At 40.5% G+C, this 20318-nt stretch overlaps 1 protein-coding gene across 1 annotated transcript in view; it reads left to right on the forward strand.

Annotated features, from left to right (window-relative positions):
• LOC145390612 (uncharacterized) overlaps positions 1–18944 on the forward strand; it is a 58521-nt gene extending 39577 nt beyond the window's left edge. The window contains exon 3 of the mRNA XM_080265413.1: positions 16394–18944. Within this exon, the coding sequence (XP_080121539.1) occupies positions 16882–18120 (1239 nt within the window). The 5' untranslated portion in view covers positions 16394–16881 and the 3' untranslated portion in view covers positions 18121–18944. The remainder of the gene's footprint in view (positions 1–16393) is intronic.
• Positions 18945–20318: the final 1374 nt, after the last annotated feature.

The raw sequence follows: 20318 nt of genomic DNA on the forward strand, positions 1-20318 counted from the left end.
TCCTTAGAGGAAAGGAGAAAGAGGGGAGACATGATTGCAGTGTTCAGGACCATGGTGGGAGTAGATAAAATTGACAAAGAAGATCTGTTTGTATGGAATAAGAGAGTAACAAGAGGACACGGAATGAAATTGAAAAAGTCAAGCTGCTTGAAGGATATCAAGATATATGGCTTTCCTTATAGAAATATACACTTATGGAACAGCCTGGACAAAGAGATCATCCAGTCTAGAAACTTGAACGAGTTTAAAGCTAAATTTGACTTATTGAGAAACAGCGACGGAAACCCACGAGCATAGCACATTCTGTGTATATCACAATTAGGTATATTAGGTAAATACATAAATATTTGGAACGACTTAGATGAAGAGGTGGTGCATGAGAAAAACATTCATGTGTGTAAATGCAGACTTGATAAATGTGGATTTGGAGACAGGACAACACGAGCATTGTTCAATTCCTGTATACTACAAATAGGTAAATACACACACACACACACACACACACACACACACACACACGAGCGAACAGCCATAGCGAACGGACGTGTCTTGACTGCTCCCAGGCCAAGGCTCAGCCACCGCTGCAAACCTTAAGTAGTTTTCAGGAATTATGTTTGTCCTGTCTCCTATGGTCTTGTTTTCAGTTTAAAATACTGTAAGTTAATATAGACTGCCAAAAACTTAAAGATTATTGGCAAGAGTATACATGAATGTTTGTAATATTTTCAGTAACAGCTGTTTTGGTACTGTAAGTTGTAACCAACCTCAATCATGGCCGAAAATGTAAACACTGAGGGACTCGAATTTCCAGGATTTGATAGAAATACTAATGTCATGGATCTGGTTAAAACATTGATTATAAGGATTAGTGAACTTGAAAAGAAAGTGGAGAATCTAGTGTTAAAAGATGTGTCTGACAATACGGAGATTACTATACAGAGTCTGATCAAGTCTAATGAGACGGCGAATGAAGAGATAAGAAATTTGAAGCGTGAAAATATTGAATTGAGGAGAAAACTAGAAGAGAGTACTAATAAAACAGAGAAGGTGAGCAGTGTACTGGGAGAGCATAAGGCAAAGTGAGCACACGTTGAAGAAGAACAGAAAGAAGTGGTCAGCTTAAGAGAAATCATCCAGGAAGAAAGAGAAATGAACAAGCTAAAACTGGAAGAAAATGTAGTGAAAATACTGAAGAAAAAAGAGAAAATAGTGAGAGAAACTGTAGAAAGGAACAGATGCGTGGTAATATTTGGAAACAGGGAGGAGGAAGAGAAGGTTAGATCCGTGAGACTCGAGAAAGACACGAACCTGGTAAGAGGAATATTAGGCAAGATTGATCCCGAAGGAGACAAGTGGGTAAAAGAAATTGAAGAAGTAAGGAGAATAGGGCCTTATAAGAAAAGGGAAACAAGACCAATGAGAGTCAAGTTGTCAGCAGAAAGTGTAGTAGATGATATACTTAAAGTGACCTGGAAATTAAGCAAAGAGGTAGGGTTGGAAAATATTATAATAAAAGATTTGAATGAAGAAGAAAGAGAAGCTTTAAAATCATTGAAGGAAGAAGTAAAGGAAAAAAATGTTAAGAGGACAGAGGACGAATATAATACTTTTTTTTGGAGAGTAATGGATATGAAAGTAAGAAAGTGGTATTTAAGGAAATAGAAGTGAAGGAAACTAGGAGGGATGGCTGTGAAAGATCAGAAGTTGAGGAAGTGGTACTGACAGAGAGTAGGAGAGAAGAGGGTATAAAAAACATCAAAAATAATTTGAAGGTGATATATACTAATGTTGATGGTTTAATATCGGCAAGGCTCGAAATTAACGATTTCTTGAGAGAACAAGAACCTGATGTCATGTGCTTTGTAGAGACCAAATTAAGAGAAGATATTGATGTTCATTTGGGAGATGGTAAATACAAACTGTGGAGGAAAGACAGAAAAGAAAAAATGGGAGGAGGAGTGATGATAGCAGTGAAGAACAACATAAATGTAGATACCGTGGAAATGGGAGAAGGCAGGGCTGAAGTGATATATGTGAAATTAGAAACTGGAGAGAATGTTAAGAGAGATACGGCGGTGGTGTATGTTCCCCCTAAGACGAGAGCATGGAAGGATGATGAATACCAGGAGATGTTGTTGGATATGGCTAGCTATTTACAAAAAATAATTGAGAAAATCAATAATATAATTTTGGTGGGTGACTTTTACTGTAAAGAGGTGAACTGGGAGGATTGGTACTCGGGAGGCGGCGAGGATTCGTGGGGCACTATGTTATTAAATATAATAATGAATAATGTGATGACGCAATGGGTCAAAGAAGAAACACGGTTTCGAGATGAGGACACACCAGCAAGGTTAGATTTACTGTTTACCAAAGAACCCAATGTAATAGAATCATTGAAATATCTCTGTCCTTTAGGAAAAAGTGATCATGTGGTCATTGAGTTCCAGATGTTAATAGGGAACGTCGAGCCAAGAGATGAGCTTCATAGACAAGGAAGATACAACTTTGGGAAAGCAAATTTTACAGGATTGAGAAACTTTTTTGAAAATGCGGATTGGAGAAAATTCAGAGAAACAAGAGAGATACAGAGGAAGTGGGATATCTTTCTAGACCTGTATAATTTGCGAGTGGAAAAATTTGTACCAAGAGTAAGAGGGAAAGAAAACAGGAAAAAGGAGTGGTTTAATAGAAGGTGTATGATAGCAAAAAAAAAGAGAGACACAGCGTGGAACAATTGGAGAAAGAGAGGTAACAACAGAACAAAGGAAGAATATAAAAGAATTAGAAATGAATACAGAAGAATACGTAGAGAAGAAGAAAGGAATTTTGAAAAAGGTATAATAGACAAATGCAAGGATGAACCCAAACTGTTTTATAGATCTGTTAATGGCAAACTGAAACAAAAGGAAGGAATCAACAAACTGAAAGTAAAAGGAGAGGTCTATAAAGATGCAGCAGTGCAAGCTGAAATAATGAACAAATGTTTCCAATCGGTTTTCACTAATGAAAACGAGTTTGTGGAAGGGGAGGGAGTGATTAGAAATGTACCAGTGATAAAAGATATAAAAGAGGAGGTACAGGAAGTGTATAAATTACTGGAAACTCAAGATGTAAGGAAAGCCCCAGGACCTGATGGAATTTCTAATTGGGTACTGAAGGAATGCAGAGAACAACTGGTGGATAAAATTCACAGTTTAATCGTGTGTTCTCTGGAAGAGGGGATATTGCCACAAGAATGGAGGAGGGCAAATGTGGCACCAATTTATAAGAGAGGAAACAGGGAAGAACCCCTGAATTATAGACCAGTGTCTCTAACCAGCATCTATCTATCTGTCTATCTATTGCCAGACACCATAATCCCATAAGGGGTGGCCATTTGACTCTGAGTTATTTGTTTTACGGAGAGGGGCACTAACCAGCATGGTTGCAAAATTTTGCGAGAGAATCCTGAAAGACAGATGGATAAAATATCTAAAAGAGATGAATAATTTGGCTGAATGTCAGTTTGGATTCAGAAGTGGAAGGTCATGTGTTTCTAACTTGTTGAGCTTTTACTCTAGAGTGATTGACGTGATACAGGAGAGATGGTTGGGTGGATTCGAGAAGGCCTTTGACAAGGTACCTCATAAGAGACTAATGTGGAAACTAAAATATATAGGAGGACTGAAGGGGAACTTCTGGAATGGATGAGAGACTTTTTGAGAGACAGACAAATGAGGACAGTAATAAAGGATAGGATATCTGGATGGAGGGACGTAACAAGTGGAGTCCCTCAAGGCTCGGTGTTGGCGCCAGTAATGTTCCTGATTTATGTAAATGATATGGTAGATGGAGTGAACAGTTATGCAAGTCTGTTTGCTGATGATGTAAAGATCTTGAGGAAGGTAGAGGTTGAGGAGGATTGTAAAATGCTGCATGAGGATTACGATTGGAGCCGGATGTGGGAAATGAAGTTTAATGTAAAGAAATGTAAAATATTGGAAATGGGTAAAAGCAACAGGAGGCCATCACTGAATTATTTGTTGGGTAATGAATTAATCAGAAAAATGAGAGAAGAGAAAGATTTGGGAGTGCTAGTCCAAGATAGTTTGTCACCGGAAAAGCACATTAACAAGATAGTTGGAGAGACTTATAAACTCTTGACCAACATAAGAGTAGCATTTCATTATATGGATGAGGAGATGATGAAAAAATTGATAGTGGCCATGATCCGCCCCAGGTTAGAATATGCAGCTGTAGTGTGGTCCCCACACAAAAAGAAAGATATAAACAAGATTGAGAGAATACAAAGAACAGCAACCAAGATGGTCCCCAGTCTGACAGACCTGTCATACAGAGAGAGGCTGGAAAAGCTGGATTTGCCTTCTTTAGAGGAAAGGAGAAAGAAGGGAGACATGATTGCAATGTTAAGGACCATGGTGGGAGTAGATAAAATTGACAAAGAAGATCTGTTTGTATGGGATAAGAGAGCAACAAGAGGACACGGAATGAAATTGAAAAAGTCAAGCTGCTTGAAGGATATCAAAAAATATAGCTTTCCTTACAGAAGTATAGACTTATGGAATAGCCTGGACAAAGAGATCATCCAGTCTAGAAACTTGAACGAATTTAAAGCTAAATTTGACTTACTGAGAAACAGCGATGGAAACCCACGAGCATAGCACATTCGTGTATATCACAATTAGGTATATTAGGTAAATACATAAATATTTGGAACGACTTAGACGAAGAGGTGGTGCATGAGAAAAACATTCATGTGTGTAAAGGTAGACTTGATAAATGTGGATTTGGAGACAGGACAACACGAGCACTGCTCAATTCCTGTATACTACAAATAGGTAAATACACACACACACACACACACACTGTTCAGGGCACTCTATTTTTCCTGTGAGTTTTCATGCCCCCCTTGAAAATTACTCATGCCCGCCTAGGGGGATGTGCCCCCAGGTTGAGAACCACTGCTCTAAGTATTGCCCAATTGCTTGTACAGCCTGTGTCTCAAAAATTTTTGAGTCTGGTCTTAACAAAACAAATTTTAAAGCATCTATCCTATCACAACGTTCTTTCCGATCGTCAGTATGGGTTCCGTCAGGGACACTTCACTGCAATGTTCTCATTTACCTTTCAGACCCCTAGTCATCCTCCTTTTGGGACTTTGGCTAAAGCTTTGCCATTGCACTTGACATCTCAAAGGCTTTCAGTCGAGTCTGGCATAAATATTTAATTTCCAAACTGCCCTCTTACTGTTTCCATCCTTCTATCTCTGCCTTCATCTCTAGCTTCTTTTCTGGTCGTTTTATAGCTGCTGTTGTAGACGGCCACCATTCTTCTCCTAGATCTGTCAACATTGGTGTTCCTCAGGGCTCTGTCATATCACCAACTCTCTCCCTTTTATTTATCAGTGACCATCTGTTCTGTACATCTAACCCTATCCACTCATACGCTGATGACTCCACTCTTCACCTTTCCATTCGCTTCTCACAGCGTCCATCTCAGCGGTTACTTCAACAAACAAGGGATGAGGCAATGGCACACCTTATGTCTGACTTGGATCATATCTCTGACTGGGGTAAAAATTTGGTAATCTTGTTGTTCTTAATGCGTCAAATACTCAGCTCTTACACCTATCAGCCTGACAGAGTCTTCCATTGGAGTACCTGCTAATGTTTAATAATATCCATCTCAATCCTGCATCATCTTTAAACATACTTGGGGTTTCATCCTCTCGGGATTTATCTTGGAAAGATCTTATTACATCTCTTGTCAAATCTTCTTCCAGTTGTGCTAAGCAAACTCCATACCTTCTTTACCCCTGAACAGTTGTTGACTTTATACATGGGTTTTATTTGTCCCTTTATAGAGCACAACTATCATGTGTGGGGAGGCTCCTCACATACAGCTCTTCTCAACAAAGTGGATTCAGAGGTATTTCATCTCATTACTCTCCTCCTCTTACTGGTTCCCTTCAACCTCTGTCTCTTTGCCACACTGATGCATCTTTATCTCTTTTCTGTCGTTACTTCAATGGTCATTGCTCCTCTGAACTGTCTGCTTGCTTGCTTCCACCACTACAACGGGCACATAGCACCCGTCTAGCAACAGACTCTCATCTCTTTTCTGTCCAACTTTCTAATGAAAGAGTTAACCATTACTTGCACTCCTTCAGGTATATAACAAGTCAACTCTGGAACTGTCTCCCTCTGTCTGTATTTCCTACTTCCTATGATCTCCAGTCTTTCAAATGCAGTGTGTCCAGGCATCTCAAAATGAAAAGATCTTGAATTTGGCTTTATGTTGTATTGTTTTTATCTTTGAGGGAATGGCTTGTGGGCTCCTGACCTTTAGTTCCTTCTTCTTCACATAAAGGGGGGTGGGGGGGACTTTAGCTTCAGCACCCCCCTTACCTCAAGACCATCTCAGGTCTCTGTATGGTATGTGTTTCTTCCTTATTGTGCCGTTTTCATCATTTTCTGTTAACCTGACCAAGCCTATGTGTGTTCCTGGTACTTTATCATAACAGTATGTACTGGTACATATTTAGTGGGTCTAAATTGTTGTAAAAGGGAAAATTTTGGTTTACAAGTGGGGTGCCTAGTATCAGTTAGGATAAATCACATAGGTTCTTTGTATCTGTTGTCGCACAGCTCCATTATCACATGCCATGTTCACTAGCCCACCAATTATGTGTAATAACCAATGGACCATTGTATTTAGTTTTGATATTTTATTGGAATTACACCCAGCAAATGCAGAGTGAAATTAATATGTTCACCATTTAGTTTTTGCATTTTTAAGCAATACCTGCTTTATATGCATCCATCGCAAGTGCTCTTATCAGAACTTAGTAAATCAGAGAGGTAATCCATGTAGAGACACTGTAAGCACAAAGATTAGCAACCAGGGTAGCCAAAGCATGAAATGCTACTGCTGTGGAGGACTTGGCCACTTTTCTGGACATGAGTCTTGTTCAGCAAAAGGACAAAGTTGCAATTTATGTGGCAATATTGGATTTATGTGGCAATATTGGCCATTTCAGGAGTGAGTGTCATTTAGGGAGGGTATGATCCAGGGAAACACTAGAGCTGGAAAAAAGGGACAACCAACACATACCTGGTTGAAGATGAGGCCAGACAGCTAGAGGAAGGGGACTCTGAGTTTGTATTTTCCATGATGACCAAAGGCTGCAGCAGAGGGATGGAGTGATTACACTTGAGGTTGGGGGAAGTATAGTTAAGGGCATCCATATTGATTCAGAAGCCACATGTGACATATTTGGCAAAGACACCTTGGAGTGCTTGAAATCTTGCAAATTGAAATGTAAGTCTAGAAAGGGTGCTAAGAAATTGTATGGCTGTGGCAATACCAAACCTCTGCCAACAATGGGAACATTTACCATTGATGCTCAATGTGATGTGTACAGTACAAGGAATGCTGTATGGCTGAATTTGTAGTTATTGACGGACCAGGGAAAACTCTTCAGTATAAAAGTACTGCAGAAATTCTACTTCTTTTATACTTAGGGCCATATCGTGCGAGTATTGTAAGTGGAACCTCTGAGGGAATAGTAAATAAGTACTGTATATATAGAATACTGTATAAGTGGGTAGGCATGCTGAAAAATTATAAACTAAAGTTGAACATTTGTAAGTCTGTAGCACCTGTAGGTGAACCAGTTTGGAGAATTTCCTTTGGATTGAGGGGTAAAGTGAATGAGAAGTTGGATGAGCTGCTGGAGAACGACATTATAGAGGATGTACCAGAGGTCCCTACATTTTGGGTGTCTCCTTGTGTTGTAGCCCCTAAGCTCAATGGTGATGTAAGAATTTGTGTTGACATGTGTAAAGCAAATGAAGCCACTATCAGAGAATGCCAGCCTGTTCCAGCAGTAAGGAACTGCTACAGGACCTGAATGGGAGCACAGTATTCAGCACGTTACGGTAGTTCTGAAATGGGGGTTTCACCAAATAGTGTTGAACAAAGAATGTAGATGTATCACAACTTTTGTCACACACACAGGATGATACAGGTACAAACAGCTGATGTTTGGGGTTAGCTCAGCTCCAGAGAAGTATCAGCAAATTATTTGTGGTGTAGTATGGGGAGTTGCTAATACTGCTGATGGAATGGATGTGACAGAGCATGATGAAAGGTTACATGCAGTCCTAAGCAGGTTGGAAGAAGCTGGTCTTACCCCGAATGCAGAAAGTGTGAGTTTAGGCTTAAGAAGCCCGAGTTCTTTGGTCATGAAATTACCCAGACAGGTGTTAAGCCAAGTGAGGAGAAAATTGAAAAAATCAGAGATGCAGAGGCTCCAAAGGACACCATTGAAGTAAGGTCTTTTGTGGGTTTAATACAGTTTGTGGCAAAATTCATACTGTACCAAGTTTGTCATTAGTACTAGAGCCAAGCCAGAAACTGACTAGGAAAAATGCACACTTTAAGTGAGGTGAGGAACAAGCAAAGAGTTTTTCAAAATTAAAGGAGTGCATCACACCCACAGAAGTTCTGGTCAAATTTAAGTGGGCGTGTAGGACAAGAATAGTAACTGATGCATTACCCACTGGTCTCGGGGCATTTCTCATCTAGGAGCAAGCGGAGATGTGGAGGATAATATCATATGCTCCAGAAATATGTCAGAAATTTAGCGTAGGTTTTGTCAGACAGAAAGGAAGCACTGGGGCTGTTATGGGCATGTGAGTGATTCAGTTTGTGTGTGTTTGGGAGAAAATTTGAGTTAGAGACCGACCATAAACCACTGGAATTCATATATTCAGCTAGGTCAAAACCATCATCTCGAACGAAATAAAAAAAAGGGTGCTCAGGTTGCAGGCATGTGATTTTCAGGTGTATTATAAGCATAGAACAAGTAATATTGGTGATTTATTGTCCAGGTTGAATACATGTGTGCAGAGGGATAGTGGTGAGGTGTATGATTGTCTGTACAGTGGTGGAAGTTCATACCAGTTGCCCTGACACCAAGAGAGATTCAACAAGAATTGGTAAAATATGAAGCAATATAGCAGATAAAGGCCAGTGTTAACACTGGAAATTGGATCGGCACTGAAACGTAACCCAACTTAGTCCAGTTCAACCCTACCTGTCATGATCTAACCTAGTCTAACCCATCATGTCCCATCCTAACACAGTCCAGCCCATCCTATCATAACCTTACCCAAGCAGATCCATTCCAGCCAGTCCTAACTAATCCTAACCCAATCCAGCCTCCCTAAACTTCTCCAACCACTCCTTACCCTGGCCCCACCTCAAGCACACAGCATGTCCCCCTAATAACAAAATTCTTCCACACATTCAAGAGACTCCAGCAAGGTTCTTCCACACATTCAAGAGACTCCAGCAAGGTTAAGCCATTCATGCCCAACAGTCTCTTCATGCTCTTCCCAACACACCACACAGCCAAAACCAGCATTATTTTGCAGTCTGCCTCAAATACCACTACATCTCTAATGCACCCATTTATCACAAACTGCACATTATAGAGTTACTTCCCACTCTTGTGGCAAGCTGCACATGGCCCCACTCTCTCTCTGTTTTGACATTACTGCCACCAGTCGTAGAAATCATCACTTTTATCAACATATACCCTCAGACCCTTGCCTCTTTTCATTTCTTCATTTCCTAAATCTTTCCTTTACTCCTTTTCATTCTCTGCATTCAACACCAAGTCAACAGCATACAACATCTCCCATGGGAGTCGATTTCTGAAGTCACATGAGGGAGCCTCAAGGACTGTGACAAACAGTAATGGGCTCAAGACTGAATTCTGATGCACGTCAACATTCACGGAAAGCTCATCACTCAGATCTTTGTGCATGCTCACCTTGGTGAGAATGCCTACATACATAGCCATAATCACTAACCAGCCACTCCTCTGTCCCAAGCTTTCTCAATGTCCACTTCACCACCTCTCTAGGGACTCTGTCAAAGGCCTGCAGATCAACTACTGTAATTACAGCTCCCTTTCTTTTCCTGTATATTTTTCCTGAAGCAGTCAGACAATGAATATGGCGACAGTGGTCCCATTCCCTGGCGTAAACCCAAACTGCATCTCATCATTATTCACTCTTTCCCATATCATATCTTCTAGGACTCTCTGCATTACCTTCATTATCTGGTCCAAAAGCTTTATCTATCTATCTGTCTATTGCCAGACACCATAATCCCGTAAGTGGTGGCCATTTGGCTTTTGAGTTATTTGTTTTACGGGGAGGGGCACTAACCCTCCAACGACCCACTTGTTGAAACATAGGGAGCAGCTTCATGCCTCTATAATTTCCTCCCTCCAGGGCATCACCTTTCCCCTTGTACATGTTTACTGTACTATACAATCACACTTTTCAGCCAGTCATCTGGGACAATACACTCATATATAATCGTACTTATCAGTAACTAAAACCCTCTCCTATATCTCCTGAGGCCTTGAGCATTTTAAAAGTCAACTCAGACACACCCACTGCCTTCACATCCTGCCTATTCCCCTGCTTATGGTAGCAGCATCAATCAAAGGTCAAGGCCCAATCACCAGATCCTCTTACTCCAGACTTTCCCTTTTCTAGTCCAACTCTTCTTTCAGCAACCAGTTATAATGCTTTCTTGAGACATCTTTAATATCCTCACTGTCCACCACTACCTTTCCTTCATCGTTATTCACACACTGCATGTTTATGATATCCTTTTTTTTCCTTTCCCTCTGGTTTGCCACCTTAAATACTACATTCTTTCTTTCAGTGCTATTTAGGTTACCCAGTAACGATCTCTGAGACTCAGATTTGCCCTGTATACCTTCTTTCTAGCCTTACACTTCACAGCCAAGTATTGCTCTCTGTTTCCACCCATTTTCTATTCCCAGAAAATTCTTTTCTCCTTAACTGTGGTATCTACACCCTCATCCCACCACGATGTTACCTTATATCATGGATGGTCCCTTGACCATCCACAAACTGAATCAGGAGCTCAAGAAATTGTTCTTGAGAGCTTTGTACTATTCATTAACACTTCTATCAATGGCTCCTTGTTCAACCACCACTTTGCTCATCTCGTTGTAGAAGGTATCCCTTACAGCATGTTTCTTCAACTTCCATATTTTCTTCCTAGGTGGTTAACTCCTGTTCTTCACCAGGTGCCCCTAAAGCACCATGTCTGTCAATCTGTCTATCTATCTATCTATTGCTAGACGCCTTTATCCCGTAAGGGGTGGCCACAAACAAATCGCCTCCTTGTCACCCTGTCCCCTGCCATTTCATTGCCCTGCTCCCAGCTCACATCCCCCTCTCTCATATACCTCTCCACTCCATCCTTCCATGTCATCCTTGACTTCCCCTTCCCTCTCCTCCCCTCCACCTCACTCACATACACTCTCCTCATCAGTCTCTCACTCTCCATCCTCTCCACATGGCCAAACCGCCTCAGTATGCTTCCTATCACATCCACATCCACATCACAATACTCCCTCACTTCCTCATTTGTCAGTCTCTCTCTCCATATGATTCCACATGCTCCTCTCAAATAACTCATTTTCACAGCTGTCACTCTTGACTTGTGTCCCTCTAGCAAGGTCCAAGTTTCACTTCCATACGTTAGACTTGGCATCACAATACAGTACTGTCATGCAGCGACTTTTTTTTTTTTTTTTTTTACTTCCATGCTCACTTCCCTGTTTCTTATCACTGCTTTCAAAGAACCAGCAACCTTTCTTCCCTGTTGTACCCTTTCAAGCACTTCACCCTCCAAACCTCCATCCTTACTGATCACACTACCCAAGTACTTGAATGCCCTCACATTTTCCTTCTCTCGAAGACTATAACTTTACTCTTCCCTACATTCTCCTTTTGATTTCATACACACTCTCCCAGACTCATTCACCAAGCTCTGCAGCTCCCCTTTCTCTTCATTGAACAATACAGTATCATCTGCAAACAACAGTACCGGGACTTTCCAAACACTGCCCTATCCCACTAGGGCTGCTTCAACATCCACTGCCCTACCTTGCATCTCTCTCATAACTCTACCCATATACAGATTGAACAACCATGGAGACATGACACATCCTTGTTTCAATCCATCCTTCAAATAGAAAAATTCAACCAGTTCACTATCCACACACACTGCACCCTTAGCACCATCATACATACTCTTCACAGCCTTAAACAACTTCCCATCTTCTCCTTATATTCTTAATATTTTCCATAATCTTTGTCTATCCACCCTGTCATATGCTTTCTCCAAATCCTTGAAGGCCACATACAACTTCTTTCCCTTCTCTAGAAACTTTTCCACTATAGATCTACGAATGAATATCTGATCTACACAACCTCATCCACTCCTAAAACCTCCCTGTTCTTCTCCAATTAATTCCTCTGTTATTTTCCTAACTCTGTCAATAACTATCCTACCATATACTTTTCCTATTACACTAAGAAGACAAATGCCCCTATGATTACCACACACTTCTTTTTCCCCGTTTCCTTTGTACAGGGATATAATTATACTTGACTTCCAATCATCCAGGACTCTACCTTCCTCCCAGGCCAATCTGCACACTTCCACATCCATTCTACTACTATTTCTCCCCCATGCTTCAACATTTCACAACATACTCCATCAATTCCTGGGGCTTTCCCCATTTTTAACTTTCTTCATTGCCTCCACAACTTCCATCCTACTGATTTCTTCCTCTCTTCTCACATCCCTCCTTCTCCCAGCCATTCCCTAGCCGCTTATACTTGCATTACTTTCATTCTTTATGTTCAACAATTCCTTAAAATGTTCTTTCCATCTGCTCACTTTTTCTCCCTTCTCCACTAGTAATCTACCATTTTTATCTTTCACTCCCTGACTAACTTCCTTGGTACCCTGTCTAACTCTTTATCTCTTTCCAGAACATTTTCTTATGTTCCCACTACTTTACACTCAAATTCCTTCCAAATTCCTCATCCACTCTCTTCTTACTCTCTTACTAATCTTTTCACCTCTGTCTTCCTCTCTTCATATAACTTTCTCTTCCGTCTCTCAACTTCTTCCACGCTTCTGTTTCTCATCCACTCATTATATGCTTTCTTCTTTTGTACCACAGTCTCTTTCACCTCTTCATTCCACCATGCTGTTCCCTGCACCCCTTGTAGTCTTCTCTTCACCCCACACACCACCTCACATGCTGCACTGATTTCTTCTGTGAATATCTTACACACACCTTCCACGTCCCCCATCTGCTCCAATTCATATTTACCCAATTCTCGTCCACTTCCCTCTTATATTCTGCCTTTTTTCCCACCTCTTGTAACTTTTCCACCCTCCTTGTTTGAACTACTTCCTCATGTCCTTCCTGTCTTCTATTTTCTCCATTTCATTTGGACTTTGATTCTGACCACCACTTGGTGGTGGTCAGAAAGCCTACTCCCCCAACCTCTCTATACTCTTGCATCCATTACACACTTTCTTATTCTTTCATCCACACACACACAGTCATTGCCTTCCATTCATTCAGTTCACCACCCACCCTTCTCATCACTTGCCATGTATACCTATGGATCATTTTGTGCCTGAAGAGGGTATTGATTATCACCAGCCCCCTCTCGGCGCAAATGTCCACTAAAACACTGCCATTCTCATCCATCTCTGCATGCACACCCCACTCACCTACTACTCCATCCACCTTCACATTCCATACTTTTCCATTCATATCTCGAATTAAAAACACTCTCATTCCTTTCAAACTTTTCCATGCACTCTTCCACATTTGTCCGGAACTCTTCTCTCACTCTTCTTGTATGATCTTGCATTGGCGCATACACGCACACAATCGCCCACAGAGAGAGACTGGAAAAACTGGATTTGCCTTCGTTAGAGGAAAGGAGAAAGAGGGGAGACATGATTGCGGTTTTCAGGACCATGGTGGGAGTAGATAAAATTGACAAAGAAGATCTGTTTGTATGGGATAAGAGAGCAACAAGAGGACATGGAATGAAATTGAAAAAGTCAAGCTGCTTGAAGGATATCAAGAAATATAGCTTTCCTTACAGAAGTATAGACTTATGGAATAGCCTGGACAAAGAGATCGTCCAGTCTAAAAACTTAAACGAGTTTAAAGCTAAATTCGACTTATTGAGAAACAGCGACGGAAACCCACGAGCATAGTACATTCCGTGTATATCACAATTAGGTATATTAGGTAAATACTTAAATATTTGGAATGACTTAGACAAAGAGGTGGTGCATGAGAAAAACATTCATGTGTGTAAAGGTAGATTTGATAAATGTGGATATGGAGACAAGACAACACGAGCATTGCTCAATTCCTGTATACTACAAATAGGTAAATACATTTGTTGTCCAACTTTCAGTCTTACCCACACAATCCTTGAGCCAACTGATGCATACTTTCTTATATTCTCCTTCCATCTGTTACTCACAACAATACACACTCCTTCTTTTGAACTCTCATTCTCACCTACTCCCGCGCATATACCCCATCCATACTCCCATTCTCTCACACTCTCACCTCACCATTTAGTTTCAGTTAGTCTACATACATCCACTCGCGCACCCTCAAGCTCCTGGACAATCTCTCTTTCACCACATGATTTCCACCCCTTACATTCCATGTAGCTATCTGTACCATGTCCTTTGTTTGGTCCTTAGTCGTCACCATTTGGTCAGTCCTGGTCCAATGTTTCTTGTTCGTACAGGTATTTTTAGTTAGTTGTTTTCCAGGGAGGGGCACTAACCCTCCGCCATCCCACGTTATCACGTAGGGAACACGTGTTGGTTAGTTGTAAGGTTACCACCCAGCATTGTAAAATTGGTTTCTTTACAGGAAATCATTTGGTGTGCCACTGAATGTAGAGCTTCCCTAGAAAAAAGAGTACCACTACCCTAAGTGGGTGGATGATTGGCACCTCCACCTACCACATCACATATCATGTCACATATCAATAATTTGTGTTGCTTCACACACTCTTCACTTCCTGATAACTTTGACATCCTTCGCCAACCTCCTATTAGCTCTCCTGTCCAGGAAATAGTCTGTCTGGCTCCTGTTTCCCCTACACTGTTATGTAATCAATCTTCTCTCTCTCTTCCTAAAATGTGTGCTGCAAACAATCATGTTCATTGCCACTCCAAACTCGAGTATCCTTTTCCCCCTCCTCATTTCTTGTACCATATACAAATCCCCCATGTACTCCTTCATATCCTTGAGCTGCTTCACCAACATGACAATAGAAATCCCCCCCCCCCCCCAATACTACAATCTCATCATCTCCCTTACCACTTACTACATATATTAAGTCATCCCAAAATCTGTCTTTCTCAAAAAAAAATAACAGACTATCAGGAAGAAAAAGAACTGACTTGTTAAGGTGCTTCTACTGCCTCAAATAAAGCGTATGTTTACCAGCGGGTGTCAACCAACCACCACTCACAGCCTTGGAACTCATCTTTGAGCCTTATTAACCAGTTCAGCCTTGTGTCAATGTTGGTAGAGTTTTTAATATTACAGTTCAGTAGTATATTACATTTCTGATTAACTGTATATAATTTATAGTAGGCGTATTGTGTCATTAATGGATAGCTAAAGGGGAATGAGGCGGCTGACCTCGGAACCATTTACCACTTATTACATGTACAAGAGTGTATGCACTAGTTTCACGAGGTTTAGTTTCGCGATACAATTTTGATACCAGTTACAGTAGGTGCGAAACTAGTGCGTGCAATGTACTGAAACTAGTGACATGGAAAATGCTGCATCACTCTGCTGCCACCTCACTGCGTCGCACTCCTGCTGCCTCATCACATATCTCCCCACCTGCCACACCACCATGCTTTCACCCACCCTCAGTGTGCTGTTTTCCTCATTGGTCATCACCACGTCCTGATGACGTGGAGTGATTATCCGGGCATTAAAGTAGTAACTTAGAAAGTTGTCACTGAAATTTGTAACTTAGAAATTATGTTCATAAGAAGGAATGAAAAAATCTGTATGATAAGCTGTAGGGACACACAGTAAGGGAGTATTGTGTGGTAGATACAGTACATCTGTACTGTCAGAACACAGGATAGCTTATTTATAGCTGTAGCAGTAATAACCTGAAGAAAGGTTTGTGCCTCTTGACACGTATACAGTATGGGGTTACATGTCATAAACTTCTTGTTAAATTATACTAACTTGTAAAAAGGCAGTGACTCATTGATTATTAAAGGTACAGGTATTATGACTAAAGCAGATATAGTTTGCAGGCACTGTCTACCCTTGTGTTTCTTTAACTTTTAAAATCTGATGTTTCTGTACTGTAGACTCAAGTGTGATATGATCTAGGTCAGTAGTGTTTCAGATATTACAGAATTTCTGTTTATTAGACTGTTCTTCTTCTAGGTCCACAACTGATGTCAAACCACACAAAGAAGAAGAAGTGAAAGAAAATTGCCACGTCTATGGATAAGAAGAATTGTTTGAGCAGCAGAGTGAAAGATAATTACCAAGTATGTCGATAAAAAAGGGTTGTTTAAGAAAAAGCAAAATATAATTGTTGGGTGTGCAGATGAGTAAAGTTGGTTTTATTCTGCTAAAGGTAGACTTTGATTTGAAGTGATCAGCTACATCGATTTATCCATGCATCATCTTGAATTATGTTAGTCATTTAAGGGCATAGGAGCCTGGAATTAAGCTGCCTAATAAAAACATTTAAGGTGAGGAGACTGGTCACTTATCTCGAGTCAGTTTTAATCTTGTCACTTCTAATGGGCTCTCGTAAGGTCAAGTAATCTCCCAGCAGTGTGAATGATTTGCAAAATAAAACCTTTGTAGTGAAGATAAGAGGAAATCCAAATGTGTTTGATATAACATAAACATTGGATGTCATAATGGAGGACGTCAGTGAACAGTCACTCAAATTAGAGCCACTCGATATTAAACCAGATCTGGAGTTTGAGAATGTGTCGTCATCATTATCATCACCATCACCATCTCTGGCAAGTGTGTCATTTCCATCATCATCATTATCTCTGCCACCGTCCACCCTTCTGCAAGCCCATGAGCAGGTGTTAACCATAATACAACCACCTCCTTGCTATATTATTGTTCCAGCCATCAGCCAGTCTTTCAATCTGCCCTCTGCTGCTCCCCCCTGTGTCCCTGTACAGGATGAGGGTATTGTCACACCTACGCCTCCACCACAAGATATAGACTATAAGTGTTTGGTATGTGGCAAAGAATTTACTTGTAAGAGTGGATTGAAGCGACACATAGTAATGCATACAGGAGAAAAGAAGTTTGAGTGTGATGAATGTGGTAAGCGTTTCACTCGAAAGTCCACGCTAATGGTACACAAAAGGCTTCATTCTGAAGAGAAGAAATTCCAATGTGATCAGTGTGGTAAACTGTATGCAGTGAAGAGTAGCCTGGATCAACATTTAAAAACTCATTCTGAAGAGAGAGAAAAGTTCATGTGTCATGAATGTGGCAGGATGTTATGTTCAAAATATTCCCTTGAGTATCACTTAATGATACACAGGGGAGAGAAAAATTATGAATGTGATGAGTGCGGTAAGCGGTTTACCACTAAGAGTCTCATAACCCAGCACATGCTAGGTCATTCAGGAGTAAAGGAATTTGGTTGTGATGAATGTAAAAAGAAGTTTAAGAGTAAAATTGATTTGAAAAGGCACACTGAGAGGCATGTAGAAAAAACTCATGAGTGTCTAGTTTGTGGTAAATATTTTAAAACTGTTAGAGATGTCAGGGAACACTCGCAAAGTCACGATGGTGAAAAACGGTACAAGTGTAACATATGTGAGAAAAGGTTTGCCAGAAAAAGCTACTTACAACAGCATGTTGAAATTCATGCAGAGGTGAGGAAGTTCAAATGTGATCTGTGTGGAAAGTCATTTAAAACAAAAGCTGGTATAATCCTTCATGTTGTTCGCCATGCAGAGCACAAAGAATATGAATGTCCCCAGTGTGGTAAACAGTTTGCATTGAAGGGTGACATGGTTAGACATGCCATCAAACACTCTAAAGACAAGGAGTTCAAGTGTGATGACTGTGATAGGTCATTCTTATTGAAAAGCCAGCTGACCAAACATAGAGAAGAGGTGCATTAGTTTTTTGTTGATTATTTTTAACATTCATGAGAGTCCTAGGCCTGTCGTCTTGTCACTAAGGAAGGCTTCCTGTCACCTTTTCCCCACAGCTTATCTCCGAATATGCTGCATTAATATTCAGTGTTATTGATGTCTAGTGTATCAGATGAGCTGTCTGGACGTTGCTATTCCTTACCCTGCCCTAGGGTGGGAAAGGAGGTCTGGATGATGATGATGTATCAGACAAATGAGGAACTAAAGGAGCATTGTGGTGTTTATGTGGATGTGATTGAAAATGTTAAGAGATATACCAGTACTTGGAGATAGCTTGGCCATGTGAAGATAGAAATTGAAAAACTAAGTAGAAAAGTGTATGTGAGTAATGTGGAAGGGGGAGAGGAGGAGGGGGAGCCCAAGGATGAAATGGAGGAGACGGAGTGAAGAGATATATGAGGGAGGGGATGCGAGTTGAAGAGAGGGCAAGCAAATGGCACAGGACAAAATAATGTGGAGGCAGTTTGTCTGTGGGCATACCTTACAGGCTAAGGCATCCAGTAATAGGTAGATTGTGTCATTACTGGGAAAATATGAATAACAGAAGACACCAGGGTGTTATATGAAATATAAATTGTCATGGGAGAAATGCTGGAAAACCTCTTCAGCTCATGAGAATACTGAACAAAGAACAGCATAGTTTTTGTCCATGGTGCATTTTCCTCAATATATCTTTTGTAATCAGTGGCATTCAGTATGGTAATGAGAATTGAAAGACATTTTTAAGCATTGTGTTCGACGTATCCGATACAGTCTTGCCACTAGAAGTATTTTAAATAAAACTTCACTTGTCCAGATTCTCTTTTGTTTGACTATAATACCTTACATGATACCTCCCCAGTTACCTAAATGTATATGAAGATTTTTGGTATAAACTGGGTGTTGCAGTAACATGTAGTGTGTGCTGTAGCTAAATAACTGTCTATGCATACTGTGTGCAAACATTGCAAGACCATGGACATCAGATGTTAGGATGTGCTGTTCTACTTGCTTTTGATTTGTAGTGATGTTTTCTTTTGTACTTAGTAAACATGTTTTTAATGACAAATACCCTTTTACAAGCATTTAAATCCTGGATTAGGTTTTGCTAGATCATAACGTTTACTCCTTGATAACACAAGCTGATCTTAAAATATTGGAAGTTAAAGGACCAGTGCTGTCAGATATTTATTTTAGCTACTGAACCTGTATAGCATGTTGCTGCTTTGCCCCCAGGCTTATTTGAAAGTTGAGCCTGGTGGACTGCATGCTGAAGTAACCATCTTCCTGCAGGCCAGCATCTTCCTTTCAGGGGACAAGGATTTGCGACTTTTATATAACCAGAATATTACATCAGTGCATAAAGGTGTCACTTTCCTGCATTTCTATGTACAGTATGAAATAAATATCCAATTAATATGCTGTAATGATAATTGCTAATTGCATATTTTTGAATAATAAGTTGAAACCTTTTATGTTCAAACAATCTTTCATAGATGCTGCTGCTGATGATATGTGGTCATTCATGAATTTTTTTCATCTCTTTACATTTACCCCCAAATTACAGAACTGTAACTACTTTGTTGTTCTTATTGTTGTGGGCTACCCCAGTCTGTCCAACTGAGTAGACCTATCAACCTCAAGCAAGTAACTGCCTCTGCAGGTCTGTTTCATGCAGTTACTGTAAGTGGTGTTCCCTTGTGGGTGACAGTGCCCTGTCACAGAGAGGCACGAGGATCAGTATGGAGATTTGGTTCCTGGGTGGAGGCTGCATTAGTGTTCCCATCCTGTTAACAGGGACACCATAATAAGCTTCACATCACCCTGTTATTTAGTTATATGGTTGCCACCCAGCATTATAAATGGCTTCCTAAATTGAAGAAAACCATTTGGCCTGTCACTCAATGCAGAACCATGTGAAGTGGAGAAGAGTAATAAATAATGACAGAAAGGTAAGGAGAAATAGGAAGAGGATAAATAGAAACAAAAATGATAGTAAAGAAGGAAAAAAATAGGGAGCACTATGTCAAGTGAGTGGATGATGGATTCCTGCACCTACCACCGGTAACTGCTTTTTGAAGATGCGATCAGAGGAATGAATGCAGTGTTTCAATGAGGCTTTATTGCTGCCATTATCACCCTGATCAGTGCCATGATAGGTTCACTGTAGAGTTTATATTATTAAA

The sequence above is a fragment of the Coenobita brevimanus genome, chromosome 15, assembly GCF_032717465.1.
Source record: "Coenobita brevimanus isolate Jiangsu-jjx chromosome 15, ASM3271746v2, whole genome shotgun sequence".
Classification (NCBI taxonomy): domain Eukaryota; kingdom Metazoa; phylum Arthropoda; class Malacostraca; order Decapoda; family Coenobitidae; genus Coenobita; species Coenobita brevimanus.